The following is a 24,096-nucleotide window of genomic DNA, read 5'->3' on the forward strand; positions in this document are numbered from 1 at the left end:
GCTGGCTCGGACTCTCTGAGAGTCATGAGCTTTTGTTATCATTCTATTTTTTTCCTTTCCTTGCTAGCCTTCTGATTAAATGCTTTCTTCTATTATTTTAGTATAGTTTTAATATAATATATATAATAAAATAATAAATCAGCCTTCTGAAACATGGAGTCAGATTCTCATCTCTCCCCTCATCCCGGGACCGCTGTGAACACCGTCACACAGCACAATAACAGTGACACAGAAAAGCTGCTCAACTGTGTTTGTTATTGCATTTTTCAATCTAAAGGGCAGAAACATTAGAGGCCTGTGAGCTGCCTCTCCATGACTGAAAATAAAGAGCCTGCACAGAGAGAACACTGCATACTGCTGCTTGAGCATCAGCAGGCCTATTTCATTAGCATGCATGTGAAGTTTTCCTCAAGAAATCTCAGAATCACTAAGGGTATGCAAAATTAATAGAAAAATGAATATTTAAAAGTACTAGAAAAACATGTCTCAGCATTCAGGGCCTGTCATAAGCTAACCTCATGATGTAAAACAGTATGATCAAGCTAGCAAGGGACTAGAATCAAAATGACCCACTAAACTTTCCTGGGTAGCCTAAGAAGATTCTCTGAACAGTGATTTAAATCCTTTCATAACTTTATTAATTATCAGGAGGACAATTTATTCAGATGGACACCTCAAAATTTAAATGCATATATAACACTTTATTATATTTTTATTGAATGAGTTCAGATAACACTAGAAAAGTGATAATGTTTTTGAACTAATAGTCTAACATGAGCAAACTGGAATACTTTATCTATATTAGTTCTATGTTATCTCCACTCTTCACACTACTCTAAGGTCAAGATCACAGAGCTGAAGCTCTTCAAGTTTTGATTTAGTTAGTGAATGCAAACTCATTATGGTAAACCAAAGTCTGCTTTGCAAGTTAAAAACAGTTTCAAATTAGGATATATTGCACTGGATGAGTGTAAAATGTATTGCATCATAGAATCAGGGCTCTGTTTTAATGTGCATGCTCGTGTTTCCCGGAACACAAAAAATAAAGAAAAATCACATTTTAAATGGCACTTCGGGCTTATTTAGGGATAATAGCTTGTAATAACTCAAGCTGCTCTTTTGAGTGCATATTCCATATCAAGATACATTGCCATGGATTTTGCTAAGACACAAGCAATCCAGTGAGCAATGAGGGCACAAGTCCGCATTCTCAGTTTTGCAGTAGATGCACCCTGAGAACAAGTAGCTGTAAAATCCATGTTGTAGATCTTTCTCCCTTCTTGGAGTGGGAGAACTGGAAGCACCAGCAAACTAGACTTGTTGACAGCCACATGCCACTGATCAAGGGAAGTCCCAGTTTCAAATTCAACAGGCAAAGCAGTGCTGTGAAGTTCTGTGTGGGAAGTGCCAAGTGGCCTCTGTACACAGAGCAGACACAGGGGCATCAGGCTCTGGGCTTCACTGAGGCACTTTGGTTTTCATGATCAGCTCACAATTTCTGTCATGTCCGCCATGTCTGTGTTGAACAGTGCTGTTATTAAACAACTTGGGCTGAGCAAACTCTTGACAGCATGCACAAGCATTCATGGATGCCAGGTCTGAAGCACACAGGCCACAAATAAGCTGGCACCACTAGTCCCCTTGTTCACTCACTGAGTACTGCAGTTCACATACTACTGCTTTTGTGGTCACCTTCTGCAGGCACAAGAGAGGTCACAGATAAAAGCAAGCTCCCTTGTAGCAAGCTAACAAATACAGATGATTTCTGAATTTAAAATAATTAATCTAAAGAAATATGAAGTCCCATTAAGTGTCATTAAGTAGTGATTTCTTTAGCAACCTACTCCTGTGGGCTTAAATAGGCCCCTGCAGGTTGCTCAGGTCAAAGGCCCATTTTAATGTCTTTTTCACAGGATTCTGGCACTCTCCTCATACCAAAATATTTCTGCTGTATATTCAACAGTACCTGCTCCTCAGCCTTTTCTACAAACCTCTTGACATCTTTTCTTCTGTTTGGGCCTCCTTCACAACTCTGCCAGGCTGTACTTATTCAGCAAGTACAGGATCTGATACAGTGTCTGCAGTGCAGAGCTTGAGCCAATTAACTGATTCTCAATAAATTTGTTACAAAAGGACAACTACACATGGTTTCTGAACATAGCTCACAACCAAATTAATAAACATTCACTCCCCAGTGTCTGTGTTCAGTGCTTACAAGAATTGACACAGGATGGTGTGACTGTACCCCAGCTCCAAGTGCAAGGGTTAATGGCACCAGATTATCTCCAGTCATCAACTTCAGTGACAAACCAAAAAAACCAAAACAAGTCTCCAGTGGCACCAGAAGACTCCCAAGCCCAACAGCTCTCCACTGTAAAGTCTCCAGATCAAGCAACAGTGAAAACCAGGTAGAGAAGCTTTTCCCACCTTCTACCCTTCAAAGGGGCAATCATCTGATGCTGCTGACCTGTGTCAGGACACAGGACTGTACCATACTGTACCAGAGCCAAGGACCATCACTTGAAACACTTACCTACCTTAGGCTGCTGATCAGGTCATTCAGAAGCAGGGAGCCCAATCCACCTCAGATTCCAATCATTTAAGAGGTTTGATTTTTCTGGAGTTTTTTGACATAACAACAGAAGTATTGGAGTTTAATGTATCCAGTAGACAGCTTGAAGTGGGATGTCAGTAGTGGTTGCAACTAGTGATCTCTCTGTTTGTGCCTACAAATTCCATTCACTCCCTTTAGTATTTTCAGTTATGCTACAGTGTGTGATGATCTGGTTTACAGAGCCAAAATCAAACATTTTGAGCTCATTTTCTCACAGGAGAGCTGGAGTTTGCAGCATCAGCTTCAGGTCAACAAATTCTTACAGAGACAGAGCCCAGGAATAAAAATTTGGATTCCCACAAGATATAGCCTGTGTAGCCATGTTGCTCATCTGCCTTTATAGCCACAGAAGCATCCCTCCCAAGTTCCCAAAGTTGCTTTCCAGCCAAGCCATTATTTAAACCTTAGAGACCAAGAGCCAAACTACAGCATGATTATTTATTACTCTTTTGGTAGTACAAAGGCAGCTTTACAAAAATGGCCAGTAGTCACTACCACAGTGAAATTTCTTACAACCTGATTCCCTGTAAATTGAAGCCTGCAAGCAGGCATCCACTGTAAGAGACAAACTGCTCCTTCAAATCACTCAGCACAGACAGATGTCTCAGTACAGCTTGAGCACATTCCAGTGTTGCCCCATAATCTTGATTACTTGTTTCCAGGACATACCCAGGAATTAGAACCTTAAATTGGCTGGAAGTTCTGCCACTGTTGTGGCTACTTAAACTGCTGAGAGTAAATCATTCCTCTTCATTTACAGGAAAAGTAGATCAATGCAGCAAACTGAAGTGATACAGAGGGATGAAGATGCAGTTCAGGACTGCTGACCAGTTAAGGAATAGTCTGTTCATATAAAGTAAGCATTTAGAGAAGTATTTTTGGTGTATCATGTTCCTTGTCAAGTGGAACTGCCCCTTTCCCTCTCCCCCATCAAAGCAGTGGAGTGTTGATAGAAAAGGGGAGCCATGCTTGATAATTGATGACATTTTGCAAGAAAATTCAGACTTCTGATCCATAAACCAGAAAGTGAGGTGTCTAACTTAGTCCTTCAGCTGGGAAACTTCATAGAGGTATGCACCAAGCATCTTCACCCCCTGGATGTAGTTGTACCTGCAAAGAAGAGTTTCCTTTAGCAGTGTCTCCACTGAGCTTTATTTCTAGCAGATGCCCTATTTGCAAAGCCACACATCAGTCCCACACACATGACAAACTCTATAGGAATTGCTGCTGCAGGCAACAGGCACTACTGCCCAAACCCCTACAGCATCCCTGGCAAGACAGAAACACCACCCCTGGGGGAGCTTAGAGACAAAAATATAAAACTTGCTTCTGGTTTCAAGAGTATCAATGTAGAAATCAAAATTCAGCTACAAACTAGTTACCCAACCAGTCAGGCATTCTCTCCTGGGGAGGATGGCACTTTGAGAATCCAGAGAATTAAACAAAAACAAGAGGTCAGTTCTTAATGTTTTTCATAATAGATGCCAAGACACCCCAGCACAGGAATAGATATTCTCTTACCTATTTAGTTTTTCATTTTGAGAGTGAGCACCATCATCTGCAGCTCCAACAGGAAGCAGCATGACATTCTTGCCTGTGGCTTCTTGAAAAGTAAGGGTAACAGGAATGCTTCCTCCCTCCCTGGTCAGGTCTGGTTCAACTCCAAACACTAGAAAAGCAATACTCTAGTCAGTTTGAAGTCTATTTTTTCCCCACAAACCCTCACTTAAGCTGTCATGTACCCATCTGTACCAGGTGCTGGCCAAATCAGCCAGACTGCAAAGGCCACAAAACTGTGGAGCTTCTCCCCACACATGCAGCACTGAAATATTGTCACTGTCAGTTATACAACACTTAATCTGAAGTCCTATCTGTACTTCAACACAAGTTAAAGTTGCTCTACCTGTCAAATACAATCTAAACTGATTAAGAGGGGTGCTGTGACCAAACTTCACTGAATTTGGCTTAGCAAGTGATCTGAACCAACACTCTCATCCTTATGCAAAAGCACCACCACATCAACAAACTTGTCCCAGAAAAGCATTAATGAATTTGATATCCAGTATCTTTCCTTCCTGTACCTCAGATTTCCATTTAAAGGTTGCACATGACATGCTTCCTCACTTAGTGAGCCAAAGTTATTCAACGTGAGAGCAGAACACTTAATATTCAGCAAACATGACTTCCTCAGTGTTTTCTGAGGTGCTGAACAAGAATGAAAAACCCACTGACCTGTCTTCATGGCCCTCCTACCAGCCATGTAGTGGGGGTGGTTGAAGTCTGACACCCAGGGTTTTCCACCATGGCCTAAGTACACTTTGAATTTGTTGGGACTCCGCAGCTCCGCAAACTTCTTGTTCAAGTAGTCTTCAACCTGTAAGAAAGATTGAATGATCTTATCTACTGTTAGCATTTGTATGAGCACTGGCAAAGCTCATATTCTAAAAGCTGAGATCCCTTGAATCTTAGGGACTTGCAGATCACTACAACTGTGCAGCAATACTTTTCCTATTGCTCTTATCTTGAAGTATTCCAATAATTCTCTGCTCTGAACCAGAATATCTTCTTTAGGCAAATTAACAGTGCATTGTAGAACAATTAGGCAGTATGTCAAACACTGCTGCTCTTGAATATGCATTTCTGGCAGTCCAAGTGCCCCACAATTAGGCTAGCATTTATTCCTAAGCCCTTTTGAGTTCAGAGAAACTGGGTAATCAGACCACTACAGTGCACTGGGGCACTACAGGATTCCCTCAGTTATCTCATGCTGAGGTGCAGTTCAGGGAAGATAGTGGGAAAGCAAATGAACAGAACTGCTTTAGAAAACAGAGAAACTCTTTCCCCAAGGCAAGGTGAACAGAAGTTTAGAGACACTTGTTTGGTTAGCAGCAATCCAACTCAACATACATTCTTTGTGACTTCTTCAGGAGTCATGTTTGGCACAAGCCTGATTGAGAACTTGCCAATCACTTTCCTAGGAATCACAGTCTTGGCACCAGAGGCTGAGAAAGCTCCTTCAATCCCATGGAGAGACAAGGATGGGAATCTCCACCTGTGCATAAGGATCTCTCTCTGCAGAAGCGAAGAGAAAAATGCAAGGTTACGTGAAGTTTGACAGAGTTCCTTAAATTAATGATTTCATCAACCTAATAAAGAACTTGCAAGAAATAGTGCTTTTTCCCATGCAGAAATGCAGGTCATTGAAGATCACTCAGAAGCTGTTACTCCCATTAAGCACACATTTTGATAACACAGATGGGCTCTGTGCACCTTAAGAGACTCAGCAGTTCTAGTCTGGCTCTCTCCTAGCTCTGGGGAACTTAGGGGACATGACCAGTCTAATTCTGATTAGGACACAAGCAGCATTTATAAGGTGCTCAAGCACAGTTTGTAGGGAACATTGAAAGTTTTAATTCCCACTGCCTCAGGACAGGCAGGTGCCTTCATCACCAAGACACTGCTTAAGTTCCCATTTTCTAAAAGCCTCACCACTGCTCAAACTGAGGCTTACAGTGTGCTTTTCTTTATATCATCAGCTGTATTAAAAAGCCTGAAGTGCAGGCTGATTAAACTGACCATCATTGCCTTCAGGTACGTTTCCTGCATTTCCTCTCTGTTACCTTGAGCACAGCTGTTCAGTACATTGGATGCTGAACTCAGTGCAGTTGTTGAGTTGCTCTGAGCAGACACAGGTGCAGTGTCTCCAGCATGAGCTTCACTGCAGAAATGCAGGAGACTCAAATTTTGTGTCCATTATGTTAACAAGTTGGTTTTTCTCCAGGTACAACCTGCTTACAATCTTCTCTCAAAGCAAATGTAGCTGTCACAGTTCAAATCTCTTACGCACATTTGCTTCTTATCTGGAAGTTACAGTCATCTTTTCCTAGCCCTAAAGCCCTTCTTGCATGTATGCAGCTTAGAAGTCCCTTAGCTGGAATTTCTGTTGAGCCAAGACTGAACAGCTTCAGTTCAGTATCACAAAGAACATCTTGCCAGCTCCTCCTTATATCCAAGCTATAATTCATCCATTACTTTAAAGGACAGGGCTAAGCAAGGAAGCCTGTTTGCTCCCAGTTGATATAAACCTGAGCATGTAAAGACAAGGCTGAGGATATAAATTGTTACTTATTCCTATTTGAGTTCAGTTTGAAGTCTCCTGACAGTACTAGGACAGAAGACAGACCTGCACATGTAAACTTGCCTTTTACAACACCTGTGTCTGCTTTTTATGACAGGAGATGTATTTACATCTAGAGTTTTAAAATTAGTATGTAATACCTGTACCTTGTAAGAGTCAGTGCTGTTAAAAGCATTCATTTGGAGAGCTCCCAGGGTGCAGATTTAACTTTAGACATGAGTTTATTGAGCTTGAGATTGTTCAAAGATTTGGGCTGCCTAGCTCATGATTACAAAACAGTCCTTGTCTGCCAGGTCTAGGAACATGTTCAGCATGCCAGCCTTGAATTCAGCAAAGCTGGGTTTCAAGCTCTTTTCTCACCTAAGGAGCAATCATCTCTGAGCAACTGCTTTATTTCTGATAACCCACTGAACTTCCTACAGATGTAGGAAATCAGATGCTTTGTGTAGATTGTCACCTGGCCTCTGGAAAGCTGCCAACATTCTTATCTAGCATTAAGAGAACAGCATTAAAGTTCTGTACAAGTTTCAAATACTATTTATACAGAGTAAGAAGCAAATTCAGAGTTAAACATGGGATAACCTAGAATAAGTTTTCAAGCACCTAACACTAGTAGTTCCTCTGCAAAGTGTTAAGTATGCAGTCAACCATACAGAAGCAACATTATCTTCAAGGCATTCTCACCATCTTGAAGACATCAGATGAATCCTCTGCCTAACAAATTACTTAACACACACACATCCACAAGTTTGTTTCTGGTCTCCTACTAACACAGACAGCTTGAGCTAGACAGGGCAGAGAACAAGTGCAGCACACCTTTGCATCATGTAGAAGTCTTGTTGCTCCTACATCTTTTGCATATTCTGTCAGGTCAAAATCAATCTTCTCATATAATGCCAGCTCCTCATCAGTAACAGGGGCCACAGCTTCATTAACACCTGGGATGAGGATTTTCCCTTTCTTGTCTACAAGAGAACCTGTAAACAAGAAGCACCTAATATCAGTATTCAACCAAAAGATACAAGATGTCATTGCTGGGAACACTTTCCTTGGGAAACTGAAGTCTGGGCCTTCTGAAAACTCTGCAAATGCAATGAAATTTAGACTTCTATTTTCCAGAGCATGCACCACTGAACATGGAAGACCCTTAAAAGGAGTTGCCTGTATCCAAAATGTACACTTGCTTGCTACTCTATTTAACTCTACTGCTACATTTCACTGGCTGTCTGAAGGTAGGATTCCCAAAGAGTTCAGTATCATACCCACAGCAGAAATTGAGAAGACAGCTGATCTAATTAACATGCAAATTTACAGCAAGGTTTTAGGAAAAGCTAAGAGTAAACAGACAACTTCTTGGCAAGACCTTCACCATGTTTCTGTATCTAAGGCAGTAGTTTTGCATTCCTGGCAAGCACCAATTCACTGGCCACTGCTTTGCTACTGCAAACTCAGTCATGCTTGGATGGTTCCTGCTCCCATTTTAAATGCATTCAGTGAAACCTGTGTTTTCTTACCCATCAGAGCAATGAGATCTGTCATGGCCTCATGGACCGAACCACCATAAACTCCGGAGTGAAGGTCTTTGTCACAACATTCCACCTGATTGAAGTGAACAAAGATTCAGCACAGAGATTTTGCCATGTAGGGAGGAAACTACAACAGCCAAAGCCCAGCTAGAACTTGATCTGGCCAAGGAGTGTACCCATCACTTGTTCAAAGCAGAGGGCAGTGTAGTGTCAGGGGATGAGAAAAAGGCAGAGGTATTTAATGTCATCTTTGCCTCAGTCTCCAATATCAAGATCAGTTGTCCTCAGGATGCCCTGCTCCCTGAGCTGCAAGTTGGTGATGGGGAGATGAGGGAAGTCCATGATCCATGAGGACATGGTTAATGACCTGCTATGTCAGTTAGCCACCCACAAGTCTATGGGCCCAGATGTGATGCACCCCACCCCAAAGTATTGAGGGAACTGGTAAAAACTTGTCAAACCACTCTCAATCGTCTACCAGGAGTTCTGGTTAATTGGAGATATTCCAGCTGACTGGAAAGCGCTAATGTGACACCCATCTATAAGAAGGCTGTATGTGGATGATGATATCTATGCTATGAGACAATCCTTCAGTGGAATGCTGGTTTATCTTGCTTCACACATCTGAAAGCTATCCCACCCACCCAAGTATCAGATAGAACAGCAAGAGAAGGATGTTTAGACTAATAGGAAAAAGCATTCCACATAAATAGCCAATTTCTTTCCTGAAAAAAGCTACTGACATTAAAAAGTTTGCACTACCACTCTTCTCCTGTGGAAAATTCAGTTTAATAATAATGGATTTGTAGTGCACTTCAGCACTTACCTCTATGAAGTAGTAGCAGATACCTCTCAAACCATAAGTGATACAAGGCTTCTTCTTGCCTAGCCAGTAGTTGTCAGAAATGCAAACATAATCCACATCTTTAAAGAAAGCATCTCGCTGAGCAAAAATCAGTTCATCAAGGCCTTCAGATCCTGATTCTTCCATACCCTCTAGGCAAAACCTAATATTTACTGGAAACTCCTTTGAAATGAAAAACAAGAACAGATTAAGCATGTGAGAACACTTGACTCCTTCAGTGATCTGTAATTTTCATCTGTTGCATTCAAAGCAGAAAAATGGACATGGCTAAAATAACTCCAGAGGAATTTGTTAATTATACACAAACTGGTTTCAAGTTTGGATTGTGCTTATGTTGAGGGCACTTACACCACCCTTCACTTGATGGAATTCAAATTCTTCAAAAAAGTATTAAAAACTTGCCCCCCAAACCCTGTAAGCATGGGAACACAGCAGAAATCTGTTGCCAAAGGGAAGCCACCAGGAAAACTAACATAAACCACAGGAATTGCATGCCACAGTAGGAACAGAGCTACCCTGTTTATCCAGTCTAGCATATTCTATATACCTAGATAGCAGCTGAGAACTGGTTATTCCTCTCAAAAGCAATAGGAACTTGTCTTGCAAGATTAAGAAAACACCCTGAGCTATTTGTGATTGCACATTTTCTTTAACAGAAATAAGCAAAGCTCCCAATTTTAGTGCTACTAAGTTAACCTCCTCTTAGAGCTCAGTGGCAGTGAGGCATTAAGCCTTGATAAAGGCCAAAGTAATTTGACATCCTTACATGACAGTGATCTCATTTGATTATTCCCCCTGATCCACATGCTTGCATTTGTATTTTCCTTCCTACATATTTCATTAAATGAAAATTGTTAGAATTGCAACCTAAGCATCTACAGGACTAACTTGTCAGCAAGTCACCTTAACCCTACTAGGAAATCAGGAAATTTACAGGACTATTGCATCATCCCTCCAATCAGCTGAATAAGCAGGCTTCCCTCACAAGGGTTTGTGGCTTGGATAACATTTATTGTTAGACTCAGCTGTGTGTGAAAAAGCAGAATATGTTTTGGGCACATACCTGGTTAGTTTGTTGATAAGCCTCCAAGGCATTCAGCCAGGCAAGCACTGGACCTTTGTCATCTGTTGATCCTCTCCCATACAACTTTCCTGTAGAAACAAGATAGAAATTAACCAGTGAGGAAAAAATTAGTATGAAGTTTCATCTCTTGCCTAGATGAGAACATTTGGTTTTGGGTAATCCTTTTTTCCCTGCTTAATGAATAATTTCTGATTCTTCATAAGTAGCAGTCTTACATCCTGCTTCACGTACCCTTTCAAGTAGGATGGATACAGAACTGCAAAAGTTCTCCCACTCAGAGAACTTCCCCACCTCTTCCCTCAGCTGCTCCCTTAATAGGAATTTATTATAACCCAGGAGAAGACATAGTTGCCTTATTTTTCATGATAATACAATTTTCTACAAACATCTCAGTGTATAGAAACAAGTTTTCTGCTTTTTACAGAAATCTATCAAGTATTATCTTCAGTTCAGTAATTCTTTGTTTGAAGAGTAAAAATTCAGTGGCTAGTTACAAATCACTTCTCTGGATTCTCCAGATAAAAGTGGATCTTGTCAGAAAGGAATTTAGTCAAAGATGAGTTCCACAGGCCCCAGGGAATTCTGAGAAAATGTAGCACACAGGATCATAGCAGAGGCAGCTATCAGTGCACCTCAGAGCTGGGGCTACATTCCCTCAGTGCTCCACATAACCAGTGACAGAACAGGCCAGACAGCTTGCAAAGGTAAAGAGCCATTGGAGAAAGTCTCCTGCATGGCCAGGCTCCACAAAGACAAGCCACAGCCTGAGGCAATTCTAGGTCTTGCTAGGAGATGAGCTAACTCAGTTTAGTAACTTGGATTCTGCTGCCTATGAGTAAGTGCCCAAGCAGGAGTACCAGTTGCACAGCTACTCCTTTCTCTGGCAATCATTAATGCTTGTGGAACAAGAGTGGTTAATGTCCTCCAATTGAGCTGACCTCTAACACTGAGAAAGTGAAACAAGAAGCTGTCAGCAGCACCAGCTTTTAATAGAAAATGGAGTTTTAAGTCCTCTTGACTGCTGGCAATGTTGTTTCAACAGGAGATACTGCACCATTTCTTCATCCCCATTTATGGGAGAGGGACAAATTTTGGGGCACTACCTCTGCAAAAGAGCTTCTATAGTACTCATAGTAGAGCAGTTAAACACAAGGCAACCCAGAGAGGCTGCTGTGTCACTCCTATCTCCAGGCTTAAAGAAGTTGTGTTGTGTATTTTTTCTCAGTAATGGTTCAAAATTCCTGCTGTCTGACATGACCTTACAGGCTTCAAGCTGTGAACAAGAATTTAGTTCTAAAAAGCTCTCTGGCAACAAGCTGGCACCATGGAAGGCAGTAGTTAAGATTGTGCTGTAGCCACAAGAAAGCAAACATGCAAATTACAGCCTAGACTATCAGAAAAGGGAAAAAATCCCAGGAGTAGCTGAGATTTTGTAGCTAGACTTACCATTTCCCCATCTGTACATTTTTACCTCAACAGTATTAAATAAACATCCATACCACTTCTAACTCTCCTTCCCTCTTTCAATCAATAGCACAGCTTTGGAACAATTGAGGAATACCACACTTGTTACAGAAGTGTTCATCAGTTTGTGAAGCCCACTGCTCTTACCATCTCTTTCTACCAGGGTGAAGGGCTCACTGTCCCAGCCATCCTCTAAGGCAGCTGGCTGAACATCCAGGTGACCATACACACACACTGTCTTCTTGCGTGGATCCGTGCCCAGTGTTCCCAGAACAATTGGCGGTAGGGGGATCTCTGATCCATCAGGCAGCTAGAAATAGGAAGGCAGAAGTTTTAATAAAATGTGGAATGCCAGAGTTTTAATCAGATATTTGAATTACCTTAACACTATAGAGGTTATAAGAGTAGAGGCACAGACAGCTAAACAAAACTAATCTACTTCAACCAATTGCCAGGAGCAGGGTGCCAAAGAAGGCCTGGTGGCACCATGCCAGTTAGTTTCCTGACAAGTCCCAGCAACAGCCAAAATGTTCCAAGCCACTTCGAACTGTTAGCTTTAAACTACCAATCCTACATCAGATTTTAGCAGAGCAAGCTGACTGCATGCCAAACTGCTGTATCTAATGCTGACCTAAGCATAAGTGATAAACTCCATTCAATATTGCTTGTCACTGCACTTTCATCTGTCCACAGTACAGCTCTCTGGACAAAAATTCCCTGGTAAGGCTGGGTGTAACACGTGCCTACACCCAAATAAGACCAGCATAACAGACATATTTCTTTGTACCAGCCTACATTGTTACACTAAGGGCAGGGTAGTGCTGATGAACTCAGTTCAGGAGTTCAAGAGTTGAACATAGCTTAATCCCTTGGAATACCCCATAAGCAATTATCACAAGCTATTCCCAGTCAGCAAGTACTTCCCTTTCAGTGAACATGTACTTCTACACACTGTTCAGAAGATGCAAGATCAGCTTTGACTTTTTGCTTATATGGGTTCCAAGCTCCAGATTTTTATCAAGAGGTTACATGGTCCTTGGCCAGATGCAGCTCTTCATGACTAAAGCCCTAGTGCAAGAATTTACAGTAATCAACACAACAAATTGCTGTGCAGCAGTAAATCAACTTTCATCTGACAAGTTCAGTTACTTTACATTGTCCCTCGCAGATATAGCAGCAACACATAATACATTGACTAGCTCTCTCTACACTTAAAACACTGAAAGTAACTCTTGCAGATGTATTAAAGTTCCCTAATAAAGCTATTACGTATAAAACTCTAAAGTCAGTTCTTGCAACCAAAAAGTTACAGTGATGAAAAGAACGACTTTGTTTCTTAATTAACTGAAATGCTTTTGATGGGCTTTTAGGTTGCAGGTAGTAGCAGGGCTAGAATTAACCTCCAGATTCCCTCCCAAGTCAGCTGTTTTTCTGCTGGAACCTGTAGCTACAAACAAGTGTAATTCAGTTGCCCAAGGCAAAAAAACTGCTCAGAAGGTTCCTATAAACATAGATCTCACTCAGCAGTCTTTCACACCAATTACAAGGACAATCTTCTAAAACTAGTAAACATTCCAGTACAAGGTTTTTGATGCCACTATCCAAATCCTAGTCTCAAAATTTTGGTATGGGTCTTGCTCTGAGGCAGGTAGTGGCTAGGCACTTCAGAGGAGTAGCATACCAAGTGGCTATTTCTCTAGGATGAGATTATCATTCTTGTAGGCACATACATTTCTTTGCCTGGACAGCTAAAAATGAGGAGGGAAGTAATTCATTTAATGATACTTGTGTATCTAGTAAGGGAGAGATGCAATCCTGTGACAAATGTAACACTTCTGAAAGAGTCCAGAAGTCCTTTGGCAGACTTACTGAAACTTCAGTGAGTATCTTTATAGTCTATGGGTCTAAGGACCAATAGCAGCCTGTTGTTTAAATGTCTAACATTTTTGTTTGCAGGTGCTCTATTCATGTTCAGTTCAAAAAGTATTTAAAACACATTTAATACAGTCCAAAATTTAATTCAACATCTTTAATTGGGTCCCAAGGTTTACTATAAACAAAGGTTTTTAACAGAACATTCAGACTGCGTGGCAGCAAAGACATTATCCTACACCCCAACAGGCACTGCCTTTCTGGGCCACCACTGCCCACAGGACCTTTGTGTGGTGATCCCAACACAGAAGCCCATTAGGCACCAAGGAATGAGTGACCCCCAAAGATAACCTGAATAGCCCAAAGCCTGTGCACACACAGCTTCACCTTCCTGCCTGTACTGTGCTGTGCACATCCCTGGACTGCAGGATAAACTGAGCCACTTTACTGTAACCTGAAGGCAGCTCCCACTGGACACTGGGGATTACATCACATGTCCTTGACTTAATCTAAAAGTGCATCAAGAAATTCTCACACAAAATCCCTTCTGTCAGTGGAACTGAACAGCTTGAATAAATAAAATGGAAAAAAATATCCATGCATGGGATCTGCACAGCATGTTGGATGCTGGTTGGATGCCTGCTAGATGCTGCACAGCTTGGAGATTCCAGTATCTGCAGAGACATAAGAATGTCCATACTATCATCTTTCTTTACAATGACAAGTCCAATAAACAGCCTTCCAATGGAGTCTAGGTGCCTTTCATACTGGGAACACAAGAAACCAGCACTTCCTCATGCACAACACCTTGTGTCCTAAAGAGATGTTTTTCCTACTAGGCTGCCATGGAGATGCTCACGTACCTTTTGTTTGCCAATATCCATGAGTTTGGTCGTGCCTCCCAGTCGCTCAATCTCCCTGGCAGCAACCTCCATCATGCGCTTGATTTCGCCCCTCTTCTCTGGCCATGCTGACACGCTCTGGATCGCCACCCACTCTGCCAGGCGCTGCAGAGATGCAAGAGCTACAGGTTTTACTGCACAACAGGCACCACGCAAATACCACCCCACACCTTGTAATTCACCAAACTGGTTTAAGCCAAGCTCAAACTGAGGCAAATCACCTCTGTCCTCTGCTCAAAGAAGAACTTGTAACCAATAATGTTACTCTCAAAAAGTTCGCTACAACCTCACTTGCCTACAGCTGTCCCTGCTGCATAGGACAAAGTCTGCAGAGATATCAAATAAGCTTAAGAGTATCACAGCTTGTGCCTATTGTGTCCTTTTAGTTCTTTAAGTATCCAGAACAGCTAAAGTCCTTTGGGTCTCTCAAAAAGGCCACTTTAGCATTTTCTCCCTGCATGAGTTCAGCAAGAACAACTGGCAGAAGTCAAGCTGAACACTTGGCACAGTTCATGCCTCAGTTCACAGTGCTGTGCCACTGACTCCTTCATTGATGAAAGGGATTACAATACAACCTAAACTAGCAGCAAACTAAACAGCAGGTCAAGCAGCAAAGTACCTCTTTGGAGAGGGCAACCTCTCCCTCTGTACTCCAGCATAAATTGTTTTATACAAGAAAGCTTTGTTCCAGCCTCATTTATAATATATTTCATCTCCCATCTCCACAGGGAAGAAACTATACACCTAGTTTGGCATTCAGAACCAGTGTCAGCTTCCTGTACTTCTAAATAGGTCACCAGTTGCACTATACACTAATAGATCATTTCCTAATAAATTTACCATGGACATTGAAGTTTTTAAACAGAACTATGCCTAAATTTAAGAAACAGTTTTCTGGCCTGACTCAAATCCCTCACACTTGCTCTCTCCTCTCTCCCAATACTTGACATTATTACTTGGGTATACCATACAGATGGAACAACAAGCTTGAGGCTGACCACATAACTTCTAAAATGCCATAGCTGCCCATGCTGCAGGAAAAAACTCAAGAAAAACTTACCTGAACATAGAGGTCCTGGTGTTCATCAATGTATTTAAAGAGGGTTTCCAGACCAGACATTTTTGGACTAGTTTTCAGAGCAGCGTTGCTGAAGATTCTGTGAGAGAAAAATAATTTAGCTTTTACAAGGTTAAGAAGTGACAGTCAGTAATCAAGAGCCACAGGAGACTTTCACCTTTCAGCTTTTAATGCCACACACCAAGCTGTACTAACATAAAACTTGAGGCCTCTCCCTTTCATGGAATCACCACAGAGAAGTAGCTAAACAAAAGCATATTTAAATTTCAACACCACTCCTTATGCCTCAAAATAACTTTCAAAGTTGAACTGAGCAGTCTTGTCTCTAGAGATGCTTCAATAAAATCATACACTTCACTTTACTGCAGACTTGCAGGCAAAATGTAACTCAAGTAAAATGCAACTTCAAAGAGCAGATTTCATTATGAGTTCAAGTAATAACATGCCATAGCTCAAATGCTGGTAGCCAGGTCCAAGAAAGCACCACACTTTGTGCTCTGCAGAGGAGGTTAAAAACAGCAGCTGGAAAACTCTGATTTCTTTAGGCTTAAGTCTCAGCCTGCCATTCAGATTTCACAAATAAGGTCAGAATGAAGCCACAGGAACAGAGGCCAGCCCCAGCAGGTCATGAGCAAGTTGTCAATGACTACTTCAGTGCTATCACTTCCTTCTTTTGTTTTTATTTCAACTGAAGTTCACATGAGAAAACCCAAGACTCCTTTCCAGTTTACTATCTTCCTTACCAGTCTGAAATCAATATTGAAAAAAAAATACTGCCCACTAAAGCAAACAAGCTTAAGCTTAACTCTCAAGTTAGAGCTAAAGACACAGCACCTCATCTAAGCCAGGAAAACAATGAGCTTTACAAATCCCAGCCAGGCTAAGGTTGAAAGGGACACTGGAGGTCAGCTGGTCTAAGATGTGGCCCTACAACACATTACTCAGGAGCCTTCTGAGTAACTCCAGAGGAGGCTCCCTGAAGAGTGCCTCTGGAACCCAAGTGCCTGGACTAGGAGGAAGAACTCCAGTGCCCATGTAACAGAAGCATGTTCAGCAGCTCCAGCCACTGTGATTCAGTATTTTGTTGAGTCAGCTTTATGCCAGATCCTTTAAGCCTTTCTTCTGCTTCTACAGGGTAGTCACAAGACAGTTGTTAAAACATCTGACTGCTTGTCTTAGGATTTCTTGAGCAGCTGACTACTCTGCATATCTGAAACAAATCCTTTTCAGCTGCAAGTTGCCCCACACAATATACTGCAATACAAGTACCACTCCAAATTTTCTTTCAAGCAAGGTTGTACTAGCACAGATACTGGTGTTTGACATAGAAAAATCCTCTCCCTCACCAGACATAGCATCGATTTAATTTAAAGCATCCATCGAGTTTAAATTTGGATAATTACTTTTAAACACCAATTAGAACAATCCCAAATCACCAGACAGGTAAGCATTCCCTTTAAGAGTCATGAAAGGTGAAATCTGAACACCTTCAGAAGTACTACATAGACATAATCAAGTTAAAGCAATGCTTCTCACTGAAGCTGGGGATCCATAATGAAACCACCCTCCTCATAAACAGAGCTCAGGCTCAGGCTCACATGGAGCTTTTCAGGAAACCAGCACACAGGCATCAGTCCAGGGCATCTGACCCTCCCCTTCACTCAACCGGTTTCTAGAGCAACCTCAGGGCTCCAGCTCCACAGCACAGACACAAAACACGAATTACATGGAGGCTGACTTTCTGTCCAACACAAACAAGAGCTGAACTACTTGTTAAGTCAGGGACTACGTTAAATATCACTTAACCATAATTAAATAGTTCTGAAATCACACGGGCGTTGATTCACACAAGCCACACTGAAGAGCTGCAAAGAAACCTGCTCCAGAAAGCTTCAAACTACAAAAAGCAAGTATTGGTTACTACACAGCAAAAGGCTGGATGTTACTTCCCCCTTCATCTGCAAAATCAGAGTTTGAACTTCCTGTAGGTCCTTCAGGACGGAGAGCTGAAGAGGCTCTACACTTTATCTTTTCACAGGACTACAGAAGTTGCACCTTGAAATAAAACAACCCAATGGGCTATGACTGCACCATTACAACTTTGCCCTCCGTATCCACAGACAACAATAATATCCCAGAGAAGAGCACGGAACCAAGAGGGCTCTGCAGCCACCATCGAGCCCCATGCCCTGGTCGCAGGCTCAGCACTTCGGGCCGAGGCTGACCTAAAGGTTAAACGCGGGTTTCTTTACAGGGTTTTGCAGCACCGAGGCTAACCTGAAGGTTAAACGGGGGTTTCTTTACAGGGTTTTGCAGCACCGGGACGAGCTCCCCGCAGCCTCCAGGCCGGTGACAGCCTCGGGACGGGAGGGAAGGAAGCAGGGCACGGCAGGCTCCCTAAGGACAGCGCGGGGGGAGGGCGCACGGGGAGCGAGAGCGGCAGCGAGGAAGGGACAGGAGCAGCTTCTCTCCGGGGACAGCCACGGTGCCGCCGAGCCCCAAGGCCGAACAGACCGGGGGACACGGAGCAAGGCCCGGCCCGCCGGCGGAGCCCCACGCCCGGCATTCCCGGCTCCTCCCCGCCAGGCCGCGCAGGGGCAGGGACAGAGCCGGCCACGTACGGCGGTGCCGCCGCACGACAGGAACGAGGGACGCCGTTCCCCTGACCCCTCCCGACACTCACCCACAGCAGCCACGCACCCCGGGCTCCCACCTGGAGTACGGAAAACACGTACCCCCCCCACGGCGCCTTAAATACCTCCGCGCCAGCCCCGCCCCATGACACGCGCCGCGCCGTGCCCGCCAATCCGCGGGCAATGAGCGCCTAGGGGGCGGGGCCTGAGCCAAAAGGGGCGGGGCCTCATCGCGGGGCTGCGGCCTGCCGGGGGGCGGCCCTGTGGGGCGGGGCCGGAACCGTAAAGGGGTGTAATAAAGGGGAATATAGTATATAGGCGAATATAACATGGGGTATAATATAACAGATGGTAGAGACCAATCTGAACAACTGAATTATTCCAGCCAAAGCTGGGAGTATCCTTATGATCTTCCTACATTTGTGGTTTAGATAGGTTTAATAGATTCAGATGTGGTTCCTAGAACCAGAATTAATTATAGAATATCCTGCATTGGAATGGATCCACAAGGATCGTCAAAGTCCAACTTCTGGCCCTGCACAGCACATCCTCAAAAATCCCACCTGTGCCTGAGAGCACTGTCCCAGCTCTTCTTGAACAGTGTCAGGCTGGTGCTGTGACCACTTCCCTGGGGAGCCTGTGCCAGACCCTAATTCCCAGGGTGAAGAACCTTTTCCTAATATCCAACCTAAACCTCCCTTGACACAACTCCAAACCATTCTCTCAGGTCCTGTCACTGGTCACTGGTCACTGTGGTGTCCTGTCAGGTCACCACAAAGAGATCAGTGCCTGCCCCTCCTCTTCCCCTCCCGAGGAGTAAAAGCAATGAGATCTCCCCCTCAGTCTCCTTTTCTCCAGGCTGAACAGACCAAGTGACCTCAGGTGCTCCTCACACGGCTTCCCCTCAAAGCCCTTCACCATCTTCATTGCCCTCCTTTGGACACTCTCTAAGGGCTTAATGTTGTTTTTATATTGTGGCACCCAAAACTGCCCCCAGCACTCGAGGTGAGGCTGCCCCAGCTCAGAGCGGAGCAGGACAGTCCCCTCCCTTGCCTAGCTATCCCTGATGTCCCCAAGACACCCCTGGCCCTTATGGCTTCCAGGGCACTGCTCAGGTACAACTTGCCATCAACCAGGACCTCCAGATCCCCTTCTGTGGCGCTGCTTTCCAGCATCTCATTCCCTGGCCTGCATGTACAACCAGGATGAAATTACATAGCTGGGAGCTCAAAAGAAACAGGAAAAAAGTGAGGAACAGTGGGGCATGCTAGATGGTCTGTGAGCTGCCGTGGGGGAGAAGTGAATCACTTGGGAATTTGGCTGGTGGAGCTGTGTGGGGTGAGGTAAGTACTGGGGCCTTGCACGAGGCAGGTCCGGCTGCAGGCTGTGCTGAGCTGGAGATTCACAGGCTGATGCCGACCTTGGTTTGTCCCCAGGGATTTATCTGGAGCTGGGGCTGCCCTGGTGACCCCCAGATACCTGGCCCCTGACTGGGAATGGGATGGGATGGGATGGGATGGGATGGGATGGGATGGGATGGGATGGGATGGGATGGGATGGGATGGGATGGGATGGGATGGGATGGGATGGGCCCTGGCTGCCAGGCTCCCATGGGGAGCTCCTGCCACTCTTGGCAGCCCAGACTCTGAGGAGCCCCCTGAGACCTGGCACTGTTCTGTGTTGGTGGGAGAGCAGATGGCTAAATGTACCCGAAATGGGCAAATGGAACTTAGAAACTGGAGTAAAGTTTCTATTTACACTTATGTTAGGAAAAATCTTGCCTGGGAGCAACAGGGGGAAAAAAGATTAAAAAATTAACCAAAGGAAAGAGAAACTGCTTTGAAAAGAGAAAAAGCAGTTTGTTTCATTTATGAAGGGTATTAAGTGGTATGATACAGGATGATTTCTGGTGACCTATTTTATTCTCATGTTCCTACATGGAAGTAATCTTTGGTGCTTTTTTCCCACTTCCTTAAAAAAATTCACAAACTGAAATAGGAATCAAGGACACAAGCTGACAAAAGAAAGGCATTAAAGAAACATTTGTTGTGTGGCAAATATTGTGCACTGTATTATCACAGCTTTCTGCAAGCCTGTATTGATCTAAATCCACAAAGGATTATGTGAAGAACAAACACAAAAACCACGCAGTAACTTACCTGAGGGAAAACAACAACTTTTTTTGAAAGATAGCAGTCCCAATTATCAGCTTTGAGAGCCTTGTAAATTGTCTTTATGGAAACACAGTTTTGTTTTACAAGGCTGTTAATTTGGAGGTGAAAATAACGTATGCATACATAAAACCCCTTTGGGAATAGACGAGAAAGAAGGGGAGGGAAAAGACACATTTATCAGAAGTGGTTTAGGGACAGGGGATGACAAAGCAAAGTATAAAGAAAATATAAGGATGCTCAGCATTCTCTGGTCCTGACAGAGATAACTAAACATCTAAGCTGCTCTATTTCTTTTTTAATATGTTGTCCTTGAAATAGTTTTGTTCTAAAGAAATAATTTGTAGGTACTTGTGCCATTGCTTTTAATCACAGGGATGTAGCATGTATGAGTCAGCTGAAGCAGTAGCAGCAGAGTAAGTGAGGAGCCTGAAACATAAGCACTGGTCTGGGAGAGGACAACTGTGTGAATCAGCTTTTTGGATGGCTTGGACTGAGAGCCACAGGGCTGTGGGAGGCCAGCAGGAATGCCATTAATAGTGTGGCTGTCCTTTCTGAAAAATTCCATGCAAAATGATGAAAGGGGACGAAAAGTTTCTATGGGCACTACAGTACACGTGCAAAACTCACTCTCACTTCTTTTGAAATTAATTTCAAGTGGCGGTCATGTCCCTGTTTGCAGGTGTTTGCCATCTAAAAATTTCACATTTCTCAATTTTTTTGTCTTTTCTCTTACATGAGATTAAGTCACAACATCTACTTTAGTGCACTTCTGAGCATCATTGAAAGCTGAAATTAGTTGTCTTCAGCCTCTTTATTGTAGCTTGCTATTTCCTGCTCTTGCCTGTCTTCCCCTTTCCCCTTTATTTTATACATTTCTGCTTAGGTGATTCTCAAACCCAACTTTCTAAACATTGGTTGCTGTATAAACCATACAACTATGCAATCATGAACTGCTAGACTGAAAGGAAAGATTGTAAATCTGGATGTACAGAACAGTGCAGTTTTGTTGGATTTTTTTGCTTTCCTGCAAACAATAATTTTTGAGCTAGTGACAGCAAATCTAAAGAAGGATGTTTAAGGGAGTCCTCACTGGTTGCTTTAATCCCTTCTAAACTGTGTCCTATTTACATCACAGTCATGTGCATGTGCCTATGTGGACATTTTGACTCCATTAACATTGCTTGCCTTAAGTAAACCCACTTCTGCTGGGTTTGATTTTGTTGACTAAAGGTGAACAGAGCTGCTTATCCCTGGAAATTGCATTGCCACCAGCATTCCAGCAACATTAGCTTTACCTATTACCCCTGGCTTTTCAAAACCAGGCGGCCTCCAAGCCCAAACTCATTTAGAGCATTATCACTAAACCAAAACAAATCAAAGTATCACTTACAATCCAGTCAGGACTTTGGCTTCAGAGGTAACCTTGCCCTGGCCTCCAAAAAAAGCAGGGCTGCTCATGTGAGGTGCTGTAATTGTAGAGTGCTGAACATTTGGGCGTGTTCATGCCCTTCCTAATCTACATATGCATGTGTGCCATGCAGTAATTAATGAGCCTGATCCTCACGAGCTTCTTCCTACCAAATAATTTTTTAATAGGTGATTAATCAAAATACAGGGCAGATTACATTTACCCTAGACTCAACCATGTATAAAATATTGATGTTTACGTGGGAGAGCCCAGTGTGGGGTGTCCATGTACTCAAGTCCCTGGTCAGAACCCAGTTAGAATCTCCATGGCACATCACTGGACTCTGCACTCAGCTTTTGCTGTTGTGAAACGTGCACACAGAGGAATACTGCAACTGAGACAAGAACTGAATCAAAATCTAGAATCCTGGTCCTGTGATCCTTCTTCCTGTCTATGCATGGAGCACTAGTGTGAAATGAAACCTGTGTGGCTGAGTAGCCCAAGCAATAGTACATGCTAAAGGAGCCCCCTCCCTTCCTCATTCTGCCCCTTCCCTTCCTCAACCATTTACTTACTGCTCCTTTTGTCATCTTCTGTGTCCTCTTACTATGCTGAACCTGACAAGTGAAGGACTTCTATTCCCTGTGGCTCCATCCAGTCCAGCTCAGGACAGAGACATCTGCACTGTCTTGCATGAGCCCCCACAGTGCTGTGCCCCTGTGGAGCAGACAGACACACAGAAGGGCTGTGTGCTGCTCTGCCAGGTTGTCTCTCTGGCTTGGTTGCCACAAGCATGAGGAGCTAATTTGCCCTGCAGTGGTGGGTTGGATGCTCAGGAGGCCCAGCACTCTCATAGAACATCTCCTTCCTCACCAATCCCTACAAACCTCTTCCTGTCCCCAGGCTCCCAGCTCAGTGGTTGACACATCAAACTTTTCTGCATCTCTGGTAGCCCCTGTGTCAATAAGGTTGTCTCATTTTCTCATAAAAAATCAGCTTGCTGCAACTATAGATCCGCCAGTATCTTAACAAAGTACCAAAACGTTCTGGATTACTCAGCCTTCAGCAGTCACTAATTGCTTAACTAAGTCAGTTCAGGACACCATAGATCTTGAAATCTTTCATCCTAGGCACTAGATTTATCTGCAAACCATGACAGCATGAAGTAGAATACAAGGGTGCACTGCTGGATTTGCTCCTTTTTTCTGGCTTTATATAAGATGTTTTTGCCCTTCCCCAGAAGTGCCATTTTGTTGAGTCTGTACACTATATTGCAACCTGTGTTTTCCATGTCCTTTTCTCAGCATGCCCCAGTGACACGTTGGCAATGTCACTGTCAAAAACATCAAAATCAACCTGTCTAGAGGGCTGGAGAGATTCCCTCAAAATTAGAGAGAGTGGCAAAGAGCCAAGGAAAAAAAACCCCAGCCCCCCCCATTTAAATTCAATGTGCAAATTGCTCAGATATCAATGTGCTTTTGGCAGCATTCTCCCCTAACATTGTCCAGGAACAGGCAGCCTATTATGGGGATCTTGTGCTCAGAGAGGGCAGGTACTGTTCCACTTCTGATTTTGAGGCACTGATTAAAGAATGATGTGAGAGGCTGTTAGTAAATTGCTCTTTTCCAGCAGAGGACTGGCTTGCAAACTGCAGAGCCAACATATCTTGGAAAGTTATTGAATGGGCATGCCAAAGATTTCTTGTTTGCTGAAGTGTTAGTCCAGCAGTGCCAGTGCTCCAAAAGGAGTGAAAACCACACCTACATCCCTTTGTTCATTGTCTATTCCTCGGCCTGAGGGACTAAAGCACTCTGTGCTTCTGCCTGCTTGTGCTGCTGCTCTGCATTGATACAAGTCAATGGCTCAAATGGGAATGGCGAGATGTGTGTCGTAGCAGGCACGTGTAAAGGACAGGCAGGCACGGAGTCAATAACCAGCTAGATGTGCTCTGACTGCAAATGAGAACCACAGCCCTTGGGCACTGCTTCAGTCCTGCACTTTTCTTTGGAATGACCAAAAAGCCCAAATGAAAAAACATTCGCCCTTTTTCTGCTTAATCTCAGCTATCCTGTATTTCATCCCAGTGTTTCTTCCCAACTCCATGCCCAGTTTATCCATGTTGAAAGTGCATGGAATGTTCCAAATATGTGAATAAATGTCATTTTCAATTTCTCCTTGAATATATTTTGGAATGTTGGGAGACTTTATTTCAGTCTTTTGTAAGTTGTTGATTTTTCAGTGTGAAAGAGAAATATTAAAGAGGTTTGGCCAGCAGTGCATGCTCTCCTCAATAAAATGGAGCCTAAGTGCTTCCCCAGCTGGAATTTTACTCCAGAGA

At 43.4% G+C, this 24,096-nt stretch overlaps 1 protein-coding gene across 2 annotated transcripts; it reads right to left on the minus strand.

Moving 5' to 3' along the window:
• Positions 1-3,038: 3,038 nt before the first annotated feature.
• On the minus strand, positions 3,039-18,296 carry CNDP2 (carnosine dipeptidase 2). Of its 2 annotated transcripts, none has more exons than XM_063165179.1 (12): positions 18,227-18,296; positions 15,526-15,622; positions 14,427-14,570; positions 11,839-12,001; positions 10,207-10,295; positions 9,105-9,305; positions 8,267-8,351; positions 7,569-7,729; positions 5,522-5,686; positions 4,847-4,988; positions 4,136-4,283; positions 3,039-3,724 (listed from the first exon to the last, which is right to left on the minus strand). In XM_063165179.1, exons 2-12 carry the CDS (start codon positions 15,583-15,585, stop codon positions 3,655-3,657), a joined length of 1,428 nt encoding a protein of 475 aa, XP_063021249.1. In that variant the 5' UTR covers positions 15,586-15,622; positions 18,227-18,296; the 3' UTR covers positions 3,039-3,654. The 2 variants fall into 2 exon arrangements, with proteins under 2 accessions (XP_063021249.1, XP_063021257.1); XM_063165187.1 differs by lacking the exon at positions 18,227-18,296 and adding an exon at positions 17,821-17,840.
• Positions 18,297-24,096: the final 5,800 nt, after the last annotated feature.

This window comes from Melospiza melodia, chromosome 1 (genome assembly GCF_035770615.1).
Source record: "Melospiza melodia melodia isolate bMelMel2 chromosome 1, bMelMel2.pri, whole genome shotgun sequence".
Classification (NCBI taxonomy): Eukaryota; Metazoa; Chordata; class Aves; order Passeriformes; family Passerellidae; genus Melospiza; species Melospiza melodia.

Bases quoted from the DNA above. Each gene is read 5' to 3' on its own strand.
- CNDP2 (XM_063165179.1), bottom strand. From the start codon at position 15,585: ATGTCTGGTCTGGAAACCCTCTTTAAATACATTGATGAACACCAGGAC. The intron at 12,002-14,426 runs GTACGTGAGCAT...TCCTATTTCTAG, and splicing joins TGGATATTGGCAAACAAAAG to CTGCCTGATGGATCAGAGAT. The intron at 10,296-11,838 runs GTAAGAGCAGTG...TTGTTTCTACAG, and splicing joins CACCCTGGTAGAAAGAGATG to GAAAGTTGTATGGGAGAGGA.